This window comes from Spermophilus citellus (assembly GCF_964194105.1).
Source record: "Spermophilus citellus genome assembly, chromosome: 4".
Taxonomy (NCBI): domain Eukaryota; kingdom Metazoa; phylum Chordata; class Mammalia; order Rodentia; family Sciuridae; genus Spermophilus; species Spermophilus citellus.
Window position 1 is genome coordinate 144,908,001 of NC_138185.1, and position 22,917 is coordinate 144,930,917.

At 40.4% G+C, this 22,917-nt stretch overlaps 1 protein-coding gene across 1 annotated transcript in view; it reads left to right on the forward strand.

Moving 5' to 3' along the window:
* RYR3 (ryanodine receptor 3) overlaps positions 1-22,917 on the forward strand; it is a 518,939-nt gene that overhangs the window by 425,752 nt on the left and 70,270 nt on the right. Inside the window, exons 60-64 of the mRNA XM_081292880.1 lie at positions 5,487-5,536; positions 5,939-5,999; positions 8,821-9,059; positions 10,371-10,452; positions 19,679-19,809. Of these exons, the coding sequence (XP_081149006.1) occupies positions 5,487-5,536; positions 5,939-5,999; positions 8,821-9,059; positions 10,371-10,452; positions 19,679-19,809 (563 nt within the window). The remainder of the gene's footprint in view (positions 1-5,486; positions 5,537-5,938; positions 6,000-8,820; positions 9,060-10,370; positions 10,453-19,678; positions 19,810-22,917) is intronic.

The following is a 22,917-nucleotide window of genomic DNA, read 5'->3' on the forward strand; positions in this document are numbered from 1 at the left end:
TTGAAGGGCACCACTTTTGACCTAACAGCCTCCATGTAGGCCTCATTTCCTAATGGTTCCACCACTTCCCAATCGTGCCACCCTGATGACAAACCCTTTAACATATGGACATGTGGGAGACACTTATCCAAACTATAGCAGTCATGGTACCCACAGGGTTTATTTAAGGTGCCAGGTGCCTTTAGCAGAACTGAAGCACAGCCTGAAATGCACAGCTCAGAGGTTTGGTTATCATCTTGATTCTGAAGGAGAGAGATTGTATTCATACCTATCTGCCTAATTTCAGCAACTGAGTGAAATATATTGAGGATATCAGTAGGCTTGGGACAGATTTCCATATTCAGTCAACTTCCACCCTGAATTGACATTCAGAAGAAGTTGAAGATCATTCTGAAGCTTTGGAAAAGCAAACACACAACATTAAGAAGAAACAGGTGGACACTGCTTTCAATACCATTCTTATCAAGTTTACAAGTTTACAAGATTACCAAAAAAAAAAAAAAATGGATCTTACAAGTCCTGACGTGGATGATCTGAGATTTGACTTTTAGAGCAACATAACATTTTAAATTTCAAACCAGAAAAAAAAAAAATGTTTTCTTCAAAGCCTCAGCCTCCCTACCCACTCTACTCTGCATAATATGTGGTTGCTTTAACAGAGATAAGAAGAGGGGGGATGCTCCAGATCAGACCATTTTACCATTCCTTAGGTTCTCCGTGTGTTCGATCAGTGAAAGGCAACCTTATAGGCTAGACTTCTAAATAGCAAAGAGTTAAGACTCGACTGTTAGTCTGTGAACTCTTTATCATCCCTTGACCCATTGTACTTACCAAGGGCTCAACCACTACATCTCACTATCTTGGGACGATATGCAACTTTAGGACTCAGATAATGTTTATTAAACTCCACAGGACTAAGCACTGAGTTTGATGTTTCTTTTTTAAATTTTTTTTCTTTGTTCTTTTTAGTTATACATGACAATAGAGTTTATATTGACATATCATGCATTCAGGGAGTATAACTTCTCATTATTGTGGTTGTACATGATGTGGAGTTACATGGATTGTATGTTCACATATGAACATAGGAAAGTTATGTCTAATTCATTCTACTGTCTTTCCCATTCCCCTCCCTTCCTCCATCCCCCAACCCCCACTCCCCACCCCCATCCAATCTGATGAACCGCCACTCCTCCTTTCTCTCTGCCTATTATGAATAGCAGAGAGAACATTCAGCTTTTGGTTTTTGGGGATTGGCTTATTTCACTTAGCATGACAGCCTTCAGTTTTATCCATTTACTGGCAAATGCCATAATTTCATTCTTCGTTATGGCTGACTAAATTCCATTGTGTATATGTATCACAACTTCTTTATCCATTCAGCTGTTGAAGAGCAGCTAGGTTGGTTCCACACTTTAGCTATTGTGAATTGAGCTGTTATAAACATTGATGTGGCTATGCACTGTAGTATGCCGATTTTAAATCCTTTGGGTATAGACTGAAGAGTGGGATAACCACACCAGTGGTGGTTCCATTCCAAGTTTTCTGAGGAATCTCCAAACCAGTTTCCAGAGTGGTTGCACCAATTTGCAATCCCACCCGCAATATATAGGATGCATTTTCCCTCACATCCTTGCCAACATTTATTGTTACTTGTATTCTTGACAGTTGCCAATCTGACTAGAGTGAAGTGAAATCTCAGTGTAATTTTAATATGCATTTCTCTAATTGCTTGTGATGTTGAACATTTTTTCATCTATTCGTTGACCACTCATATTTCTTCTTCTGGGAAGTGTCTGTTTAGTTCCTTAGCCCATTTATTGATTGGGTTATTTGATTTTTTTGGTGTTAAGTTTTTTGAGTTCTTTATATATCTTGGAGATTAATGCTCTGAAGTACAGACGGCAATGATTTTCTCCCATTCTGTAAGCTCTCTCTCATGTTCTTGATTGTCTCCTTTGCTATGAAGAAGCTCTTTAGTTTAATACAATCACATTTATTGAGTCTTGATTTTACTTCTTGCGCTTAAGGAGTCTTGTTGAGAGATTTGGTTCCTAAACCAACATGATAGAGATTTGTGCCTACTTTTTCTTCTAATAGGTACAGGGTCTCTGATCTAATGCCGAGGTCCTTGATCCACTTTGAGTTGAGTTTCATGTAGTAAGAGAGAGGGTTCTAATTTCATTTTGTTACATATGAATTTCCAGTTTTCCTGCACCATTTGTTGAAGAGGCTATCTTTTCTCCAAAGTATGTTTATGGCACTTTTGTCTAATATGAGATAACCGTATTTATGTGGGTTTGTCTCTGTGTCTTTTATTCTGTATCAATGGTCTACTTGTCTGTTTTGGTGTCAATTGCATGTCATTTTTGTTAATAATAGCTCTGTAGTATAACTTAAGGTCTGGTATTGTGATGCCTCCTGCTTCACTTTCTTGAGTATTGCTTTGGCTATTCTGGGCTTCTTATTTTTCCAAATGAATTTCATGACTGCTTTTTCTATTTCTATGAAGAACATCATCAGAACCTTAATAGGAATTTCATTAAATCTGTATAGCACTTTTGGTGATATGGCTATTTTGACAATGTTAATTCTGCCTATCCAAGAACACAGGAGATCTTCCCGTCTTCGAAGGTCGTCTTCAATTTCTTTAGTGTTCTGTAGTTTTCACTGTAGAGGTATTTCACCTATTTTGTTGAATTGATTCCCAAATATTTTATTTCCTTTAAGGCTATTGTGAATGGGATAGTTTTTCTAATTTCTCGTTCAGTTGATTCATCACTGATATATAAAGATGCAATTGATTTCTGAGTGTTAATTTTACATCCTGCTACTTTGCTGGATTCATTTATGAGTTCTAGAATTTTTCTGGCTGAGTTTTTTGGGTCTTCTAAATATAGAATTATATCATCAGCAAATAGGGATAGTTGAGTTCTTTTTTTTCCTATTTGTATCCCTTTAATTTTTTTCTATTGTCTAATTACTCTGGCTATAGTTTCAAGGACTATGCTGAAGAGAAATGGTGAAAGAGTGTATCCCTGTCTTGTTCTAGTTTTTAGAGGGAATGCTTTTAATTTTTCTCCATTTAGAATGATGCTGGCTTTGGGTTTAACATACATAGCTTTTACAATATTGAGATATGTTCCTACTATCCCTAGTTTTTCTAGTGTTTTCAACATGAATGGATGCTATATTTCACCAAATGCTCTTTTTGCATCTATTGAGTTAATCATGATTCTTGTCTTTAAGTCTATTTTGATGTTTCTTATGCAAGAGTTATTGGCCACTTTTATAAGTATTATTATAAAACCTCACAATGTTTTAAATTCAAAGTGCTACCTGTGTTTTATGATCTTCACTTTTCAAATGGGAGAAACTGAGGCTCAGTGCCAAAGTGACCCAAGTAGTAAGGACAAGAATGGAAACGCAGGCCTCTATCCCCATTTCTTCTGAGCTGTAATTACTTATTCTCACTCTTAAGTGACAGGAGAGTCCCAAGGTTATCAAAATGAGATGCCCTTAGCATCAAGTACTGACCAAAGATCTCCTGAATATTTTCCGGATGCATCAGTCTATTTTAAGAAGCTAGGAAGTGAGAATCTAGGTGAGATATTCAGATAATCCAACAGAGGGCAGATGTGTCTGTTTTCTTCACCTGTTTTTTTTTTCTTGGACTATTAATTCATGGAAATGTAACATTTGTTCAACAAGGCACCATTTGTCGTGGCTGGAATACAACCTAGAGCTGATCAGCCTTGCAAATAGCTTTCAAATCCATCAGTGAGCCTGCCACCCTCCCACAGATGCAGTCGTGTCTGTCCTGAACGTGTTCATGTTGGCCAGCTGCTTTGGTTTGAATCCTTCGCCCTCGTCCCCCCTCTTCTGCATATGATGCCATTCATCAGGGGTCCCCTCTCCCCTGTATTCCTTTATTATCTTGAAACTCTAACATAGAGGAAAGGTGCCCGGGAATACTGGCCCCTCTTAACTGTGGGCTAAGGGCAATGCTCCCACTGTATTAGGGGCTCCATGGGGCAGTCAGGAGCCTTTGGAAATGTCAGGTCCTGGCCTTAGCACGCCCAAGACAGCACTTCTGATGGGGCTTGGGGGGCGGGGGGAGAGCCACATCAGTATTAGGATCAAATCACCCAACCATCTGCTTCAACTAGAGAGAGTTTTTTGTATTTATACGGAACATGTGTCCATCCACTTTGCAGCATTTTCACCGGAAATATCTGAGTTTATCCACCCCTATTTTGGAAAACTGGGAGACTCATTCGATTACAGATGAGAAAGCTGACACACAGCAGGGGCCAGGGAAGAGCTGCACTGAGACAGCCTGGTTACCATGGGCAGAGCATGGTACCCACAAGCATCAGCAACACAGGTCACATTCCTCAGCACAGTTTGTCCTCTCCCAACTCCACGAGTTTGCATCAGTAAGCAGCAGCCCATATTTAATTTCACAGTAGCTGGTTACCCAATTTCTGATAACTTGTTATGAGTTCTTTTAAGTTCTAGGCCAGGGGGGCCCAACTTATTTCTACTACAAAAATTAATGTCTAATCACAGAACAAATTGGCTGTGATTTTCCAGTTGACAGCCCAGAAAACTCTAGGGCATTAATTGAGAACCATTTATAAGTAAGCAAGTTTCAGCCCCACCAACACGTAGGAAGTGCACAGCCTCCGCTTGCATTGTCTTATAAAAGGTCTCTGCCCTGTGTGAGGCAGGAGGCCCCAGGGCAAGTTATGAGTGAGAGACTGGCTATGACGTCTGCTCCCTCCCACCATGGAAGCCCCTGGCCTGTACAGGTGTTTTGTTTTTCCTACTTTCCCTCTTTTTCTCCCACTGCTTTCTAAAGGATTTGCAAAGTTCTTGTCTAGCCATGCCAGAGTTCTGAGGACTCTCCTCTCAAGAGCATCACCAACAAAGGTCACATGATGCCCCCAGTGCTCCTAGGTGGGTTTCTTGGTGGCATACTTAAAGACATTTATGGGATCCTTTCTGTCTGCACAAAAATCCCTCTTTTAGGCACTGTGGAAAGCCAAGCAAGGAGGCACAACAAAACCTAATAAGAGTTCCATGGCTGAAACTGTGGGTGAAAACATGGAGAAGGATCAAAACCATAACATGCCACAGAGCTTTCTTGGTTTCCAAGGACAGCAACCTGGCCAGACCCATAAACTAATGGTCTCTCTACAAAGGGTGGTTTGCACAAGGTCAGCGCAAAATACTGTAACTATGGCAAAGAGATTGTTTTTAGCAAGGATGGAGCTGCCTGCAAGGTACCACACACAAGGTACCACACAACAAGGCAACATGAGTCACATGTTTTCCGAGCATGACCAAAAGATTCTTCAAAGGAACATTGCACAACTTCCTAGAGTGCCCGTCTGTGCTGTTTTATAGTATAGGAGTGGGTGAGGGGGACAAAGTCCTTGAATCTCTCTGACTTTCTGAACTGCATTTTTTTTCTGCTTCAGCCTATTCTGCAAACTTGCTGCTCTTGTTAGACACAGGATTTCCCTCTTTGGTAAGTGAATTGTCATTGAAGGCTGCATTCCTTTCTGTGATGACCCTAAACTTGTATTTTGCCTTTATTGGTGGCTCCCTCAGACAATCTGAGCCTTGGGACTAAGATGTCACCTGTATTTGCCATAGAAAATGGGTCTGAAGCATGATAAATGGCCTCTCTACCCCTTTAACAGCTCAGATTTTCCACACCAATGGATGTGTTAAACTGTGCCTCTGATATCCATCATGAAGCAAAGGCTGTATCAGGCTGCAGATAAATGCCTTGTCCCTAAGCACAAGCCTGGCACTCTGTGTGCTGTTGGTTAATTTACTGGGCTACAGCTTATGCATATGGAGAAGGTTGCATTTACAAGCCAGGCTGAGAGGTTCAGGAGTCACAGGTGATTTTTTTTTCTCCTAGGGAGTGATTCTACCACAATGGTGAGCTGTCTTCACATCTTAGCTCAGACACTTGACACAAGGTAAGTCTGCCAGTTTTTCCAATAGTTTCTCAAGACTCCCTGTCTGACTCCTCTTCTGGGCAAAGATGAATCTGACCCTAGAAGTCAGTGCTCTCCGTTTCTCATTCCCATGATGCAGAGCCACTTATATGCACAGGCCCAAAACTGACAGCTCAGCATTTGATCAGTTCTTGTCTTCTTCTCCTGAGAAGTTTATCTTTCAGAAGATAAAATATATAATGTGGCAAAGTGCCACTTTGTACCTAATTTTTCACAAAAAAAAAAACAAAAAAAAAAACAGAGTTGCCTGAGGGATAATGAGACCATAAGCATACTGAGAGAGATGCACAATATCACTCACATTCAGAATGGCCAAGGACCACTATGAGTGCCCCAGTTTCTCTACTTGGTGATGCATTGTCCTCAGGATACCCCAGGTTTGCCTCGCTGTTCCATTAAGGCAAGAAACTTAAGAAGGTATCTGCCTTCCTAGCTGTTTCCAGTGACTCTTCTCTTAGTCTAGTCAGTGAAAGATTATTACAGTTCACCTATGTTCTGTCAAAATCACCCTTAAGAATGTGGAGATGGTCACCATACCTGCCACTTAGGAGTGCTTCATAGTACCAAATTCAGCACATTTCTGGTCTGATCCCAGATTATCTTCCAGTTATTCAGAGAGAAACCTTAAAGACAGGCAAGACCCCAGAAAAGGGAAATTCATGACCTGAGAGGGTGTGCCCATCCAACCATCCTTGACTTCCAACTCCAGCAATCAATCAGAACACAAAGAATTGTTTTGTAACACACTTTACAAAAATGGATTGCAAGCCAGTTCCACACATGGGTTTAAGATTCCCAGTTGCTTTCAGTTAAATGAGAGCTGCTCATATTTATTACCTCAACGCCAAGCCCCTGCAACAATCTTGGGGAAAGTATTCTGGCCTTCTGTCCAGAGACACTGCTTCCTGTATATGTCAAGGTTCTTTTTCTGCCTCTGGAGTGTTTTGGGGGTTTGTTTTCCATGGGGTGTATAAATTTCCATAGGGTGTGTTTATTGTGGCTATTCTAGCTTTCTTTATAGTCTCTAAAGGTGTCTTCTATTTTGATAAATAACAAGTTACAAAGCAAATAAAATATTTCTTACTAAAAAAATGGCCAGCGAGATTTGTTTTCAACAATATCAGAAACAAAGATAGTCTATGTGCCCAATGGGGAAAGATGGGTGAACCCAAAAGGAAGTAAAACAAAAATGTAAACTATGGAAATATTAAATGATGAGATTAGGAAAGAGAGAAGTAGTGAGAACTGACACAGAACTTTCTTTAGAATGCACATTAAGAACGGCCCTTCACAAAGTCAGGAGGAGGATGTACCTCCCAAGACCCCAGCACAGAAGAGAGCCATCACCCTAGGAGAGTGGCCCAAAAATGAAAAGCCAGGACACACTGATGGCTGTGTTTAAAAAAGGGAGAGTAAGAATCACTAAAATAGATTTTGTGGTTTATAAGAGAAAAAAAAAAAAACATGTTGTAGAGATACTAGAACTAGGAACCAAGACATCCCAGGTGACCAAAAATCCCTTAGGACTGGGATGAAGAGTCTTTATTACAAGAAACATGCAGAAAGGCTTGGGAAAGTCCCAGTTTAAAGAAATGCAAAATAAAGCCTTGGCAAGAATCCAAACAAAAAAAAAATTGTAAAGGAAGTATTAAGACATCATTCCCCACCAGGCACAGTGGAGCACACCTATAATACCACCTATAATACTCAACTCAAGAGGCCACAGCAGGAGGATTGCAAGTTTGAGACCAGCCTCAACAATTTAAGGAGACCCTGTCTCAAAAAATAAAAAGGATTGGGAATGTGGCTCAGTGGTAGACTGCCCCTAGGTTCAATCCCCAGTACTAATAAAAAAAAAAAAAAAAGAGAGAGAGAGAAGAAAATAATAATAATTCCTCACAAAACATATGATTAGAAGTTAGGAAGATAAGACATGAAAATACTTAATGAGCCAGAGCAAGCCTCACTACTGACTATATTTCCTTGTTTTTATTTTCCTGGCAGATTGAATGATTATCAGGAAATGCTGTAGATAAAAAGCATCTTTTATGGCCTTGAAGCAAAGCTGTCATAATCTTCTAAATGGGAAAATATAGTTGACTTATAGATTTTGTTTCAATTCTAAGTTTTGAGCAGAGGACTCTGATGCCCATAGCCTCATTCCCACAGGTCACATTTCAACATCTCCCCTGTATCCCAGTGGCTTAATTAAGCTATTTAATTTTTAAGCTGTTTTAAAGGACTAGGCATTCCTGTTTTCTCCCCTCACCCAACCTAGGACTTCCCTGCAAACAGAGACCCAAGCTTCAGCTGACTTATTTCCTTGGTTCCTGTCCATTCTTTCCATCCTTTCTTTCCCTCCTTCCCTCCCCACCCCAGAGATTCTGCATCAGAAGGAATTTTGTTTCTAAATAGTCATAAAGGTTGCTTATCCCACAGTGAGCTGCAAGAAAAGTTCACCTTCCATCTTTTTCACTAGGTGTAAAGTTCAGCAGCCAGCAGGTGACCAACATCGCTTTCATTCTAAGTCATTCTCAAATCCTGAAAAGTTGAGCCAATGGTTCCCTCAAACAAGGGCACCATTCAATCACTAGCCCATGGCTTCTGTGTTCCAGGTGTCTTCCTGGATGTTAACTATTCTTCGTTTCTCTTGACACAGTGTCTTCAGGTGACTGGAGTATCTAATGTGTGCCCAGGTTGCACTGCAAGTCACCACTCTCGAAAAGGGGGTTGGCCAAAAGTTCAGATTATACTTCTGGTTTTGAACATTGTTTCCTCACAGGACTGTCATGAAGTCAGGCTCAGAGCTGGTGAAGGCTGGGTTGCGAGCATTCTTTGAAAATGCTGCGGAAGACTTAGAGAAGACTTCGGAAAACCTGAAGCTCGGGAAGTTTACCCATTCTAGAACACAGATCAAAGGCGTTTCTCAGAACATCAACTACACTACTGTGGCTCTGCTCCCCATCCTGACATCCATCTTTGAGCATGTTGCCCAGCACCAGTTTGGGGTGGATCTTCTCTGTGAGTCCTACTGCTCTTTGTTATAGATTTCTACACACACAGTCACAGAGGGAAGTGTACAACCCAGTCACTTGTGTAGATCTTAAGGGCAGAATCAAGCAATAATTATTTCATACTTTTTTACTTCTTAGATTTAAAAAAAAAGTGAGGTGACAAAGTCATGGAGGGGAATAACTTCCTTTATTTGATTATATAATATTTAATCTTTTCCCATTTTTATTCTGGACCAAAATTTCCCACCTGCTATTCTAACTCTCAGCTATTATAATGCCACTTAATTTGAAAGGTTATCTGAATAATACAGCATGAGATGTACATTTGCTCCTAGGGATTTTCAGACACCATTTTTCCTGTTTAGAAACCTTAATTTATTCAAAGGTACCAGGAGCAAAGGAAAGATGCTAACATTTCATTATCTGAGCCTTCAGAAGGACACCAAAGCCAAGTGGTTTTACTTTACTTTGCATTTGGCATGTGTCCAGCTCCACCCCCTACCTGCCGTGCCAATTTTCTGTCACCAGGCTTTAGTTTTGCACTTTAAATATTGGCATATGATTTAATTTAACCAGTTTTCAATTTCTGTATCTTCCAAATCCCCGAACAACTGAAAATCAAACTGGGGGAGTTAATTCTGGTTGTGCTAAAGTATTCCTAGCCTAGGTATGAGATCCAAACATGTTTAGGGGCTTGTAGCCGGCAGATTAAACTCTGTGCTCCTAAACTAAAATACCCTTCCCTTAGGGAAAAAAAATGGTAGAATCATGACACAATTGAAATTCCTTTTGAAAAGCACCCAGCCTAGAATTTGGGATGAGCTGATTTAAGGAAGTTTGTTCTATCTCTGAAGAAGGTAGGGCTGGTTGTTCCTTCCTAGGAAATGAGCAAAAGGCTCATGGAAGCTTCAAGTTTTCTGCATTTTTTTTTCTTCCAAAGGAAGAAAATATTGCACTTGAAAACATTTGACTATAACATCTCCCTCTACTGAAAAAAAGTTTTCTTATGGAAGGTTCTATTGCTCACATATGCCTTTCCCTGCAAGATATCAAGATCCTCATCAGAAGCCCCACAAGGGAACTAGGATGGTTCCGTGGAGGGGGTTTGCCCATCAGTGTTTTCTCTCCCAGTTCAGCAACTAGCAAAAGAAAATATGGGTAGAAAAAGGCTACATATGTTTAAAGAGAGAGAGAGAAAAAGAGGGCTCTTTTGGTCTTGACTGATGACTGAACTTTTTTTTTTCCTCTATGGAGCATTCCATGTGCAGGAGGTAGAGCTAGGATGATGTGTGATAATGACATCTCTTCTTTGTTTCAGTGAGTGATGTGCAGATTTCATGCTACCACATACTGTGCAGCCTGTACTCCCTCGGGACAGGAAAAAACATCTATGTTGAAAGGTAATTAGTGAACAAAGAGGGGAACACATTTGGGTTCAGAAAAATGTCACCTGTGGTCTTATAAACTCAATTGTCTTTTCAATCCAGTAAAACTAAAGTGTTTACTGATCTGAAATGGGGATTTTGAGCTTGGGTTATGAAATGTCCATGGCAATATAAAGAGGCCTAAGGAAGCTCTTGATACTGATGACTTCTAGGGAGGGAGCTGGTCAGTGTGTGTGACCAGAGGAGCAATAAAGCCAAGCTAACCAAAACCTACTGAGGATATGTCTATTTCTTCATAATCACAGCTCCCAAACAGCTTCCAGAGTCCTGTGGTTATAGCTGGCTGGGACACCCAAGGGATAGGTGGCAGTAGCTTTAGTGTTTAATGAGTTTCTGTGTGATACAGCCCCAGACCTTTGCTGTTCTCAGCTGTCAGATTAGCTACAGTTTTAAACAAGTGCACACTGGGGTACCAGAAACGCTGCTCAACAATCTTAAATCTTAACAAGCTTATTTGCAGAGGTGTCTGGATTCCTACTCTGCCTCTAATCTGCCTGCCGCAGCAGAGGCCTTGGTGACCCCTTTCTTTTCAGCATCAAATGCCGGTGTTGTGCTGTTTTGTTTAAGTCTGGGAGTAAGACTAGAGCAGAAACACAGTATTAACAGAACTTTTCCCTCAGTCTTATCCTTGGAAGACTTCTCCCTTGCCCTCTCTTACAAGCGAGCTTGAAGGAATTCAATCTGTGCTTAAAATCACTTAATCTAAACATCTACTCATTGGCATCCACTTCATTTGCTGCCTGTTTATGCTGGTTTAATCAAACTAACATTAGGCCCTTATTTCATGACGAAATTGACATAAATTCAAGAAATAAAGAATGAATAAATTAAGATCATGGACTAATAACTAAAAACGATGGAAGAAATATCTGTTTTATCATAATCACAGCTTCAAATTCAATAAATTATGGTGCACACCTATAATCTAGCATCTCAGGAGATTGACTTGCAAGAGGACTGGCAAGTTAGAGGACAGTCTGAGCAATTTAGGGGGATCCTCTTCAAAATAAAAAAATAAGAGGCTGAAGATATAGCTCAGTGGTATAATCCCCAGTATTGGGGGGGGGGGGGAGAAAGAAAAATAGTTGAGGAACGAATAACTAAACTTGCTTTATGATTTTTAAGTCCTTACAATTACCTAGTGTTTCTTACTGTTTTACGTAAAATATAGTTTTGTCATGGGCAGAAAAAAGTTTTAACCATATTTTATTCCAAACTATCAAGAGAATGAATATGAGTTTTTTTCTAGTTAATACTGAATTTCAACTTAGGGAAGGTATTTTGAATTCATTTCTCTCATTGATCATCTGCAAATATTTTCTCAGTTCTTATTCTCTCAGGTTACATGTATATATGTACATTCATCTGTGTGTGTGTGTTGTACATTTTTTTTGTAAAATTTATACATGCTTCGGGGAAAAAGAAAAGAAATATCAAACCAGAGAGACTCCTCCTCATCTGACTTTTTGTACTTGATTCATGTGTTCACTGAAAGCTTATTATGTGTCTACTACACTGTGAATAGCTGTGCTTGTGTTTTGAACTCTGTGGGTGAAGTCCCTAGGTCCAGGCTTGCCCCTATTGAATCTGATGGTTGACCAAGCAACTGAAGAATTGGGAATTTAAAATCCTAGAGTTGTGTTGTTGGCCCTGTTGATTTTTGTTTCTTTGATATTATTGTGAAAGAAAGCCATGTTTATTCAGGAAAAACAAACAAAACAGTATAAAAGTATGTAAAGTCAAGAGTCTACCATTTCTTCACCCCAGAATTCCCTGTACCTAGACCCAGTTCCCAAAGGAAGCCACTAGAGTGTTGGGTATGTACCAGTATAGGCCTCTTCTAAGTTCAGTTCTGCACAGGAGATCATAACATCCATATAGCTTTGCAACTTACTGGATAAAACTAAAAGCTGAATTTCTTTATCATACAATTCATTTTAAAAATTTTTATTATTTAGATACAATATCCATAAATTTCCTACTTTAAAAGATGAGCAAATTTGATACACTGATATTTCTAACCACCTCCTGTCCTTTCTACTTTTCCATTTTTGCTATAAAGTTTATTATGTCATTTACATTCTGTTCTAGAACCAATATTCCCAGAGATGTTTACCTTAATTTGCTTTAAATTTATTTGGTACATTACTTTTGCTTTTGAACCAGAACTTGCCCATTGCTAAGTTTTTTATTTTGATTTGTTTTTGACTGGCTAGATAAATCATGAAGGAGTTATTTCTGCAAGAGCTCTTAGATACTCTTGAGTTCTTGCATATTTTAGAATAACATTCCTTGACTTTTAGGTGTGAACAGTTTCCATGGCATAAAATCCTTGAGTCATTGTTCTCTTCTCTCAAATGCACATAGAAATCTCTTCTTTGTATTCTGACCAGGCATGTGGCCTGGACCAGGGGATTTATTCCACTTACACATGACTTTACAGTCAGGGAGGAAATGGCCATGCATAGAGTTCCTCATTTTTGAAGAATGTTAACTTCAGTATGATATGTCCCCTTTACTTCCTTCCAGAACTTCATATGCCCCTTAATTCTTCAGAATTATGTCTCTTTACTTCAGGAAATTTTCATTTTATTATATAGCTTGGGTTTGCTTTCTATCCCAGTAACAAAATACCTAAGATAATCAGCCTAAAAAGGCAAAAGGTTTATTTTGGCTTAGAGTTCTGGAGGTTTCAGTTCATGGTTTCTTTGTCTAATTATTTTTAGGCCTGTGATGAGACAGAACATCATGGCAGGAAGCACATTGTGAAGCAAACTGCTCACCTTATGGGGCCAGAAAGCAGAAAGAGAGAAGAGCAGGCATCCCACTATCCTCTTAGAGGGCACACCTGCAGTGGCCTGGAACCTCCCATTAGGCCCTGCCTCTTAAGGATCTCACATCTCCAACAGCTGGCAGCTAAGCCTTCAATACACTGGGCTTTGCAGGACATTCCAGATCCAAACCATAATGTAGTTGTTTGGTTTGTTTGTTTTTTTCTTATCTGTCATTCAATTATAATGTATATTTTTCCTTAATCCTCCACAGCTCTTATTTCCTCTCAAGTAACTTTTCTTTTTCTTTCTTTCTTTCTTTCTTTCTTTCTTTCTTTCTTTTTTTTTTTTTGTACTGGGGATTGAACTCAGGGGCACTCAACCACTGAGTCACATCCCCAGCCATATTTTGTATTTTGTTTAGAGACAGGGTCTCACTGGGTTGCTTAGCACCTTGCCATTGCTGATGCTGGCTTTGAACTTGGGATCCTCCTGCTCAGCTCCCTGAGCCACTGGGATTAAAAGCCCAAGTAACTTTTTAGCTAATTATTCTTTACTGTTTTGCATGTGTATGATTTTTCTCAAACTTCCTCCATGTTACTGATTCTTTTTGTTTGTTTTCTATGAATGTATAGAGAAACTTTTTTCTGCACTTTTTTCTCTAGATAATTCTTCCTCTGACTTATGTGTCTCATTTATTTTTCCATTGGTAGGTACATTGCTGGGTCTCAAGTAAGGAGAAATGGGTGAGCATTAAAGTGGAGGAGAATGAACAGGGAAGAAACAGCAGTCTGAGAAGGTGGCTCAGGCTGACCATTTCTCACTAAATTAGCAGTGTCTTTGGCATTAGCAATGTACCTATGCTCAGCCTCTGATGCCCTACCCCAGCAAAAGTAAACAGCTGGCCCAGGTGAGAGGTGGGTGAAAAGCTCAGCACATTCCACAGTCTTAGGACCTTGGCCTAGTGATGGAATGTGTGTTTATCCTCTGTGCAGAGCTCAAGTCAGTGGCTACAGCTCTTTCCTGCCCCTGCACTCCAGGGCTGCTCCAGGCTAGGAGCTTAGGTCACAGAAATGTCAAGTAGCAGGTCTCCTCTTCCCTTCTCTGCCCTATCTGCCACTTTGCAAATTGGAAGTCGGCTACACCCGTGTCATCCACCAGGTCTACCAGGGCCCACTGATGCCTTGAATCCTCATTAATCAGGAAAAAACTCAACTTTTAGCCTTTCAAAACCTCCATATTTACTTCCAGAGATTTCCACATTTTTTTCACTTCCATATCCTCTGGTTCATACTTTGAAGTTATCACACATATTCTAATTTCAGTGTAGATCCAGATTTCTTCCCAATTTTTTCCCTCATTTCTTATTGGATTTAGGGAGGAAAGTGCAATAAATCCAGCATTTCTCTATCACTGAATTTTTCTTGACTAATGAACATCTTTAAGGTTGCATGGGAATCATTGAATATTTGGTCCAGTTATACCTGCAGTGTGCTTGTGGCTAGAAAAGATTTCCAACACCGTGGTGACAGGGTCAACTGCAGAGAGGAAAAGTCACTAAAATGGAGTAGTAGAACATCTTCTAGTTGAGACAATATTGAACATGTCATTGACCAGTGAGATTTTCAGATACAATATTTCAGAGAAGGTAAAGGCTTTTGTGCATTGAATCTTGCCGGATATTGGTGTTCTTTAATATGAAGATTCTTCAATTACTTTAAAAGAGTATTTGGTGACAGTTTGCTGAAAAAACTAAGTTCAGAACATGATTATATTGAATCATTTAACCCCAGTGTTATTTTGAATTAAAACTGTTTTCTCCATCACACTTTAAAGATATTTGTTCCTTCCATTGGGCCTAGCTCTCTCTGACCAATTATTTCTGATTGGACATAATACATATTCCCTATACCCCTAAGGTTACTAATACTCTTAGACTATCTCCCCGCGCCCACCATGACCACTGTTTTCTATGTCTCTGCTATATGTTAGCATTCTCTGAATTATACATGATACAACTTTCAAAATTGGAAAACACCATGTGTATAAGACATTATTGTGGTAATGACTTGTCCTAGCCTATGTTCCTAACAATAGACATTTGACAGATCCATTTTCATCAAGATTCATGGGAATAAAATTGAGAGTTTGAGAAGGAAAGCCTGCTACTTGATAAGTTAGTAAGTAATAAATACTGAAATACGAATTGAACCCTCTTCAATCTTTCACCATTGATCAAGTACCTAGTATGTGAAAAATATTATGCTAGGTAATAAGAACTGAAGAGCTTTGTAATGTTGTGAACAACCAATAAAAAAAAAAAAAGAAGAACTGAAGAAAAAACAAAGGAGAGTTTCCTCATCCAGTGATAAACTTAAAGTGTATTTTTGAATTGCTGTGGGCAGTCTTGGCAGCCCCTGCCCAGTTTGGAAGCTCAGCCCATTCCACACTGCCCCCTGGCGGGGGCACTAATAACCTAAGAAGCATTGTAAGAGCAGGCCATTGCCTAGCTTAGTGCCTGGGGGCTGAGGCTATTCACTCTGATATTTCACTGCTAGGAACATTAATTGGCAGATTTCTGGGCTTTACTTTTACCGCAGCTAAGGCTACAAGAACTGTTGTGTATCTGAGAACTGTTGTGTATCTCTCTTGGCTGAACAGCTAATTAGTATCATTGTGTGCTCCGGACTAGAAAATGCCCTTTTGAGCAGCATGGTGAGACTCAGATTTGTCAGTAATTAATATCAGGACAGGGCCATGTCCCTGTCAGTGTAGCACTGGAGAACTGAGACTTACCAACTGTCCTCTGTCCCCAAGGCTTGCTTTCTTGGCTAACTAACTTTCCAAAAACCTACTTTCATGACTTTAATCTTGGTGAGAGAAAAAGAAGAATGGGTCAATTTGACATCAAGGCAATTCAGGACAGACTGTTTCCTTTGCCTGTCTCCCTGTGCCAAATAAAATTTGCTGTTAGATTTGAGATCTTACCCTTGTCATCCCTGATTCCCTGCTAGACTTTCTCTCCTCAGTACTCTGTGTGGCACAACTCAAATGTGTCTATTTCTCTATCATAATGAAGTTTGGGGTTGAATCTAACCTTTTGGTTAGTCCATAAGGTTGTGGGGGTTTTATTGGGGTTTTTAGTTTGTTTGTTTATTGGCAATGGGGGTACCAGGGATTGGACCCAGAGACACTTAACCACTGAGTCACATCCCCAGCCCTTTTTTGTATTTTATTTAGAGACAGGGTCTCACTGAGTTACTTAGGCACTCCCTACATTGCTGAGGCTGGCTTTGAACTTGATCCTCCTGCCTCACTCAGCCTCCCCAATCACTGGGATTTCAGGCATACGCCACCATGCCCAGCTAAGATAGTGGTTTTGCTCACATTTCTTCAAAGATCACTATAGAGTTTCCTTCACAAACCATGTCCTTATTTTCCTCTCCTCCTCAAAGGCAAAACCAAAGAGAAGAAACACCCTTTTTCTCCCTGGCCACTGTGGTTGGTAAAAGCAGTGAAACTGTTACCTGAAAACATGGTCCCTGTGGATCCTCATTCCAGATGTATGGAGGCCCTCCCTGGCCTTAATAGCCATGGAAGGTATTGGCCATTCCGGTCTGAAGTTAAAATGGTGCCCCTTTAACTCAGCAAAAAAGGAAAATGAGAAGGAAATATGGGGAAACAGGTCTGGGTTGCGACCTACTCAGAAGTGAACCCAGATCTCAGCAGCCTGCTCAGTCTCCTTCCTTACCCTCCTGGTTTAGTCAGCTTTGCCTTGCTATGACTGGAAGACTCAACAACTTAGAAAAGGAAACATTTATTTTGGCTCACAGTTTCAAAGATTCAGTGTATGGTCAGCTGAAGCCATAGCTCTGGGTTCCAGGGGAGGCAGAACATCATGGTAAAAGGACGTGGTGGAGGAAAGCAGCTCGGGACATGACAACCCAGAAGCAGAGCATGAGCTCCACTCACAGGGACAAAACTAAACCCCAGAGGCACGCCCCAATGACCTATTTCCTCCAATCACACCTCCCTGCCTATAGTTACCACCCAGTTAATCCATTGAAGTGGATTAACCCACTGAATAAATCACAACTCTCATTAACTGATCATTTCATCTCTGATTGCATTTTTGCATTTGGCTCACACATGAGCTTTTCGGGGCCACCACCTATCCCATCTCTGACATGCCTCTAGGAAAAACCAGGGCAGCAGTGATACACAGGGCACAGTAGGATCTGCATGGTACAAGGGTGTTGTTCTGCTCCTGGAGCAGACACGGGTAGGATTTCAACAGTGCAACATTTACCAAAAGGTCAAGGCTGTGCCATTTCCTAGGAAGTTACAGCCTGACTGAAGACCAGTCAATCCACTGTTGCTCCTTAGGGACTGATTTGAAAGTTATCAAGTACTCAAATGCTTCAAGGCCAAAGAAGTTGTTAGCTAGTTCCCTAAAAGTCAAATCTAAGAATATAAAGAATAAAATCATGTATGTTCATTTTTATTTTCTAATTAAAAAGATCACTTTTTAAAAATAAATTTGGAAACTTGAAAACTGGATGGAATAAAATAAAAATTTTTTAAAATTAAAAAAAAAAAACTGGGTTTTCCAGAGAATACACAGCTTTCTGCAGTCAGCTACTCTCTCCCTCCTTCAGTTTGCTAGTCCATCAGATTAGTCTTGCATCTCAAGCAGAGATGTATGTCCCCAGGCTTACAGATTCCGATTCTATCCCAGATGGTCTTGTCCGGTCATTTTGTTCAATACCAGTTAAGATCACGTTTTAATTCAACTCCAATATGTCTATTTCTCTGTTGTAATGAAATTTCAGGTTGCCTCTAATGCTTATGATTAGTCCATAAACCTGTTTTATTATCACATTTCGTCAGCGTTCTATACAAAACAGATTCTATCTTTAGAGTGAAAAAGAACCACCTCGAGAACAAAGGTTAAGGTTAAGACTTATTCTTCAGTGAAAAAAAATGTCTCTTTGTACCCCCATAGGAAATGCTTATTATCTGCTCTCAGCAGATCTATGCTTTTGACGTTCTGGTCTCTTGGTGCTGCTGAAGTAGTTGGCTCTTGTCACAGTGAGGAGTAATTAACATAAAGTCTTGGGTACAGGTCCCACTGGGGATCTGAAGGGAGCCCTGAGGGTTGAAAGCATTTCCATTTCCACAGAATTGCAGTATTGGGGTAAGCACTGGCCCTTGGCTCCAAATGCACCCCTTGAGCTGGCAGATGTCTCCATGGTGGTACTATGATATCCTCTAAGGAGCAGGGACTGGACTGGTAGATGTCCATCTAGTTGGCATCAGTGCTCAAAGTGTGATGATCAGTCACAGATAAAAAACAAAATGAGGTGGGAGATGGGCTTCGATGCCGAATCTTCATTTTACACCTACTGTCTACATTTCCAGTCATTATTGTGGTCTAACAGAGGTCCCACATTAATGATTTACTTAAAAATAAATGTCCTCTTTATTAGAAATTGACATCACATGTAACTTATAAGATAGTCATAGATGCTCTGGATGCCAGTCACCGTCTGAGAGGTGATGTTGATGGGTGGGAAACGGTGACTCTGGTCTCTCATTCAACAAAGAGCAATAAATGTCAGCCCCCATACAGCAGCCCTTGACATGGCACTGGCACAGTATTATCTCACTAGCAGTTAGGCCCAGATCTGGGAAAGAGAAGCGCCCTTTCAGCCATAGCTCTGCTGCTTTTAACCAGCAGAGGCTTGATTCCCTGCATTTACACTTGCAGACTCAGTTACTCTGCAAGAAAGTGCAAGTCCCCTCGCTTGAAGAACTTGGAATCTGAACTTGGAATCACAACCATTTTGCTTTTGTTTGCTTTCTTGTTAAAGACTTAAAGCCAGAGCTTATACATAGTTTGCACTGTAAAATTTGTGGAAGAGAAGAAGAGGAGTAATAGCTATTAGATTTCTCTCCTCTAAATCTAGCAATATACCTCAGGGCCTGTTGTTTCTATTGCAAGGCAGGTCTTTTATTTTGTGTCTTATTGTTTCTACTAGTGTTCATGGTCTCTATCTGTAGCAGAGAACAGATAAATTATACTGAAAATTTCAAAGCATTTTGAAAACAGGAAGGATAAATCTCAATTTGGACGCCAGCAGAACTTACTTTGAGGCGTTCTGGGATAGAGTAGCAAAGCTACACAACATATCACATCATCTTAGCCAGTTAAGAACTAGGTTTCAAGCAGAGTGACCATTGCAAACTGTTAGTGTCTGGAGAAAGATGGGGGCTGGGGAAAGGAAGAGTGCATGCAACCTGGACAACCCCTAGATGTCCAGTGAATTCATCTGTAGGGAAGGGGTCCACCAGTGCCTGGGGCCAGCTTGTGGGTGGCACCATTTCTAAATGGACTTCTGTGTTTACAGGCAACGTCCTGCCCTTGGAGAATGTCTGGCTTCGCTGGCAGCTGCCATACCAGTGGCATTCCTGGAGCCCACCCTCAACCGTTATAATCCTCTCTCAGTCTTCAACACCAAAACCCCCAGGGAGAGGTCTAGTAAGTATCTTTTCACAGAGATCTCAATGTGTTCCATGTTCTGAGAGGAGAGTAACCAGGAAGGTGGCATAGGCAGGAGGCAGCATCCCTGCAGCACTATTTTATATGGTCTGAGATGGGACAGAAGGTTAGAGTAAGGGACTAAATTAGGGAACAAGTGAGCATGTGCAGGATTTTGTCATCACGAGGCTTTGGTTTCTTCTGTAAAATGAAGAAACTGTGTGGTTGATGTCCAAATCCTTCCATACTAAGACTTTGGGGTCTCTTGTCTGCCTTAGGTCTCATTTCTTCTCTGCGCCTGGGGGTCTGATTACTTTTCTGCAGTTCTTCTTCCAGATGAGCACCAGAGGGACATATTCACACTAATAACCTGTGTTTTTAAGCATACTGACCACATATTCTCCATCTTCATGGAGGACAAGACATAAGAAAGCATCAGAAGGAATTGACATTATGCAAGAGAAAGAATTTAATTGCATCTCTGATGCACCAAGTTCTATAACAGGGATTGGCAAACTGGCCACAGGGCAAATCTGGTCCCCAGCTATATTTGCAAATAAAGTTTTATTGGAACACAACCAGTAAATACTAGAACAAAAATCCTGGGCAGGTTCTAAGTCCTGTTTTGAAGGGTGAATGGAAGGGTCCTTCATACCTGGATTAATTGTGATTCTGCTTAAGGAAAATGGAATAGAAAAGAAAATCTTCAGTAGGAGTCTTTAACCTTGACTTAGAAGGAACTACAATGGTGAAACCTGAAGCAAATATTACCAGTCCGTAGACTTAATCAATTTTAAGAAAAAGGGGGGAAAATCCATAGTGAACCATTTTAAGTCAGAATCCATCCTATTCAGAACCAGAATTTTGTTAAAACATTGATGTATAGTACTAGTCAATGGCTGAACTTCACAGTGATTCCGTTTATTTCGAGTCCCTTTTCTTATATTTCCATGATGAGATCCTAAGGGAGGAGAGTTCTATGAGAGCAGGGACATGCCACACTTTTCTTTGTTCTTTTCTTTAAGTATGCAGAGTGCTGAGCTACAGCAGCTTCATCCCCACTTGCTTCTTGTTACCTCACATAAGAGAAGCACACTGCCCCCAGAAGTGATCACAGGACAAAATAAGGCTGCTAATAAAATTCTTTACTGAACTAGAATACAGTGGAGACTAGTGTTCTCAGAACAGGTGAAGAAACATTGCCAAGATGCCTTAGTGTTCCACAGTCCTATGTGAAATTTGTTAGCTAGCCTTTCCCCAGCCCCCTTACCTCATCTCACCCTCTCTCCCCTTTGACACTAGCAGAAAATTATTTCCAACCATGTTTTTCCTCTGCCCACTCATGATTCCAAATGAGTCACGGCTTGTTGCTAAAGCAGGACCTGAGCAACAGAGCAGGCTTTGGAAAAGTTTTAAAAACGGCCGTAATATCTGCAGGCAAATGCCTGCCCAAGTGTTGCTTCTCAACTCCAAAGGATGCCGGGCCCAGTTGTGACAGTTCTGAATATTTATACATCTATTCTACTCCAACCATAACTTGAGAAATAGTGGATCTCTGTCTCTGTCACCACTGTATAGAGCTGTATCTTGGGAAAAGGAGACATCTGCTCTGCTCTTCACTTCAAAGAGCATAGTAGTAGGGAAAAATGAGGAAACCTAGAATTGCTTTGGGAGGGAGGGGAATGCCTCTCTATCATTGCTCTCTTTCCCAAGGGCTATTCGGGGCGGGGGGGGGGGGGGGGAATTATTTCTACTCATTTCATATGTCTTTGCACCAAGTTAATAAGACATATTCATAAATAAAAAATAAGCATCAATCATTGCTATACTCTAAAGGAAGAAAGGAGGCAAGATTTTGATTAGAGATAACAGAGTCTTTGATTCATCAGTAACACACTGTGGGACTCAATGCCTAAGTCCCCTGAGCCCATGTTTTTTATCATTGGTTTAATAGAGTGAATGCTGACCATGTTCAGAGCTCTTGAAAAGTAACATTTGCATGAATATGTATTGTGGGATAACCAGACTCACCTGAAAGATGGCACAGTTTGATAGGCAATAAGATAGATGTCATTCCTAACAAAGTGGGTGGCCTGAGGGATAAAGGAAGAAGAGGGATATCTAGGGTGACAGATGATGTGGTGTTTTAGAAATATAGTATGAACTGATTGATCAGGCCTTCGGTCATTTGGACATCTCTATTAATTGACACTTCGTGCTTTCCCAACAGAGCTAATCATATTAGTACCTCTGATACCCTGTAAAATCCTGGATCATTTTCTTATTCATCCCAAAATTAAAGTATACCAAGGAAAGGTTTTAATAATATTATATGTCAGTTACTCAGCACTGAATAGATTCTTTGTTATGTGTGGTAGTGGTCTATTAACCAGAAGGCTAGATTGAGAAATACATCCTGTCACTAGTCAGCTTACTTTTCTTCTGTACCCTGTTGGGTATAATCAACTACAGAAAAAAAGAGGTACAATTCCAATGAACTCCATCTACTTGTAATGCAAAGAGATGGTATCCTGTTGCTGTCTTCCTGAGGGAAGAGCTGCTGGGTGAAGAAAATGGACTTTGGAATCTAACCCAGTTTAAGAACTCTAACATGCATCAGAATCACTTGAAGACTTATTAAAGACTACTGAACCCTACTGCTTGTGTTTCTAATTCAGTAGACCTGGAGAGGGACCTAATCATCTGCATTTCTAATAAGTTTCCAGGTGATGCTGCTGCTGCAGGAGGAGGGCCCCCACTTTGAGAACCATTGATCTAGATGAAAGGACATAGTGTTCTAATGATTCCCCCAATAGTCTTGTGGCTGATTCTAGTAGGACTCCACCAAGGCTGTTCTTCAGATGGTTACTCAGCAAGCAGAGTTCATTCAGTGGGCTTATTATGTGGCATTTGATGTATAAACACCTTCTGAATCACAAATGTTTATTCCACTCAAGGACCAATTACTGTAGGTATAAATAACTTGTAAAGGTCATTATGATGACTCCAGTTCACCAACCCCAAGCAACTCTGTGTTGTTCTTAGGCAGGAAAAGAAGTGTCTATGATGATGTGTTATCTGTGTGACATTTAAACATACACACTAAGC